General features: G+C 60.8%; 1 protein-coding gene across 1 annotated transcript in view; it reads left to right on the forward strand.

Annotated features, from left to right (window-relative positions):
- STRA6 (stimulated by retinoic acid 6) overlaps positions 1 to 2,528 on the forward strand; it is a 12,690-nt gene that overhangs the window by 8,864 nt on the left and 1,298 nt on the right. Inside the window, 3 exon segments of the mRNA XM_010000826.1 lie at positions 1,279 to 1,396; positions 1,529 to 1,630; positions 2,388 to 2,521. Of these exon segments, the coding sequence (XP_009999128.1) occupies positions 1,279 to 1,396; positions 1,529 to 1,630; positions 2,388 to 2,521 (354 nt within the window).

Below are 2,528 nucleotides of genomic sequence, written 5' to 3' on the forward strand. Positions count from 1 at the left end.
AGCTCCATCCCAAGAGCTCCATCCCAAGAGCTCCATCCCAAGGGCTCCATCCCAGGAGCTCTATCCCAAGGGCTCCATCCCAAGAACTCCATCCCAGGAGCTTCTGGGGGGAGGATAAACAGTGTGTGTGTCTGGGCGGGGGCAGATGAGTCTTTTTTTGGCTCCAACCCAACTCTTTGGATTGGCAGAAGCTCTCCCAGCAGCTGGTGCAAAGGACTGGTTGCCTCCTCCAGCCCTGGGTGCTCCTGCCTCACTGGGCATCTTCCCCAGGGTGTCTGGCCACCCCCTGGCTGGCTGGAGGACATCCAAGGGGGTGGAAACCCTCCAAATCCTCATCCCACCGTGGTCTGGAGACACTTGAAGGCCTCTCATCCCCGTGGGAGGTGACTCTGGGTAGTGGCTGTGGTGATGCATCCCCAGCACCCCCCCCTGTCAGCACCCCAAGGCTGCCCAAGAGGGGCAAGATGAAGGCCCAGGGGGTGATGAGGGACAGGAGAGACCCACCAGGTCTGGTGGTGACCTGTCCTTGGGAAAGGGGACCTGGCAGGTCACAGAGGTGAGTGTGGAGGAGCTGGGGAGCCCAGCTGCTTGCAGCCCTTTGCCAGCAAGGAGCAGCTTCTGCCACCCAGTGCTCCCTGCACCCCTGGAGGAACCAGCTGCACCCTGATGTTCTTCCCAGCATCTCCCCCTGCTTTCAAACCCTTGGGTGGCAGGTGGTTCAAGCTGAGCAGGAGAGGTGGAACACCAGGAACTGCAGCTGCTGCTGCTGCTCCGGGGGTGATTTATGGAAGCAGAGCTCAGGCTGATTTCTTTGCTGCTGAGACATCCCAGTCCCAGCCCTGAGTGCTGCCTCTTCTGGGCAGGGATCGTGTGGGGAGAGATAAGAGAGGCTGATCTGGCCATGACATCCCACCCAGAGCCTGGGGTGTGGAGCAGGGCAGGCAGGGAAGGAGCTTGGGAGGCTTTTCATGGCACTGAAACAAAACGTGTCCTCAGCAACGAGCACAGGTCTGGGGAGGGAGACCCAAGAACCTCTCGAGCACCCTGGCCCTCTTCTGGGCAGGGATCGTGTGGGGAGAGATAAGAGAGGCTGATCTGGCCATGACATCCCACCCAGAGCCTGGGGTGTGGAGCAGGGCAGGCAGGGAAGGAGCTTGGGAGGCTTTTCATGGCACTGAAACAAAACGTGTCCTCAGCAACGAGCACAGGTCTGGGGAGGGAGACCCAAGAACCTCTCGAGCACCCTGGCCCTGCTTCCCTCCCTTGTCTCCATCCCAGGTCTCCTCATCCAGCAAGTGATTTTCTTCATCTGCTCGGTGGCCTTCACCTTCCTCATCGTCATCCCTCTCCAGGCTGGCACCAACACCTACCTCTTCAAAGTCCTCCAGAACATGTGGTGAGCACCCACAGCCCTCAGGGGGGGCCTGAAGACCCCTTGGGCTCTGCCAGCTTCTCTGGAGGTCCCTGCTGCCTGGGATGGGGTGTCATACTTGAGACACCCCCAACCTGCCTCTTCTCTTCCACCCAGGCCCTTCTGGTTGACCCTGGTGGTTGCTGTCCTTGTGCAGAACGTGGCAGCTCACTACCAGTTCCTGGAGCAGCATGCTCTCCAGAAGGAGCTCACCAACAGGTTAGGGGGCCATGGGGGGGCTTTGGGGCAGAGCTGACCCCTCCTGAGGTCCAGGAGCCAGGGGTGTTGGGTTTGCACCTGCCCCTGCTCTGCTTCATGAGCTCCAGGGGGAAGCCCTGTGGGTTTGAGGGTGTCAGGTGGCTCCATGCCCCCAGAGAGGTCTCCTTAGATGCTTTAGAAGCCCATTTACAGCCCTGGTATCAGTGGGGTAGAAGCTAGTGAGATGGGTACCCTGCCCCACCACCCCTCCTTGTGAGCCTGGGAGGGAGCCCAGGTCCCTCAGGATGGGCTGGACCCCTCAGATGCTGCCAGAGGTTGTGGCCCCTCATTCCTCCACGGTGTCACTGCCTGAGCTGCCTCCTCAGCCTGAGCACCAGGGTAGCAGATGGAGCTTGAGTGTCCTTGCTCTGTCCAACCAGGGCACTTGCAGCACCTCCATCCCTCGCCCAGCCTTGCAGGGAGGTTGCCCCAGGCTCTCCTGACCTCCATGGGAACTGCTCCTCCACGGCTCCCCCATCTCCAGCCCCCAGACTTCTGCCTTGGCTGCTGCTCAAGCTTTCAAGGAGCAATGGAGGCCAAGCCCTGAGGTCCCACAGGGCTCTCTGAGAGCCTGGCAGGGTGGTTGCTTCTCCCCATGGGCTGGAGACACCTCAGGGCTGAGGAGGGAGGCAGGGAAGGGTGGGAGGCTTGCTTTGCCAGGTTGTCCTTCCTGTCCCCGTGGCCTTGGGGTTCCTCACTCCTCCTCCTCCACCCTCAGGAGGGCTCTCTACATAGTCACCTACTTGCTCTTCCCCATCAACGTCCTGCTGGGCCTCCTGGCCGGGGTGTGGAGGATGCTGATCTCTGCCCTGTACAATGCCACCCACTTCTGCCAGCTGGACATCAGCCTGCTGAACAG

The sequence above is a fragment of the Chaetura pelagica genome, unplaced genomic scaffold, assembly GCF_000747805.2.
Source record: "Chaetura pelagica isolate M959 unplaced genomic scaffold, ChaPel_1.0 scaffold371, whole genome shotgun sequence".
Classification (NCBI taxonomy): Eukaryota; Metazoa; Chordata; class Aves; order Apodiformes; family Apodidae; genus Chaetura; species Chaetura pelagica.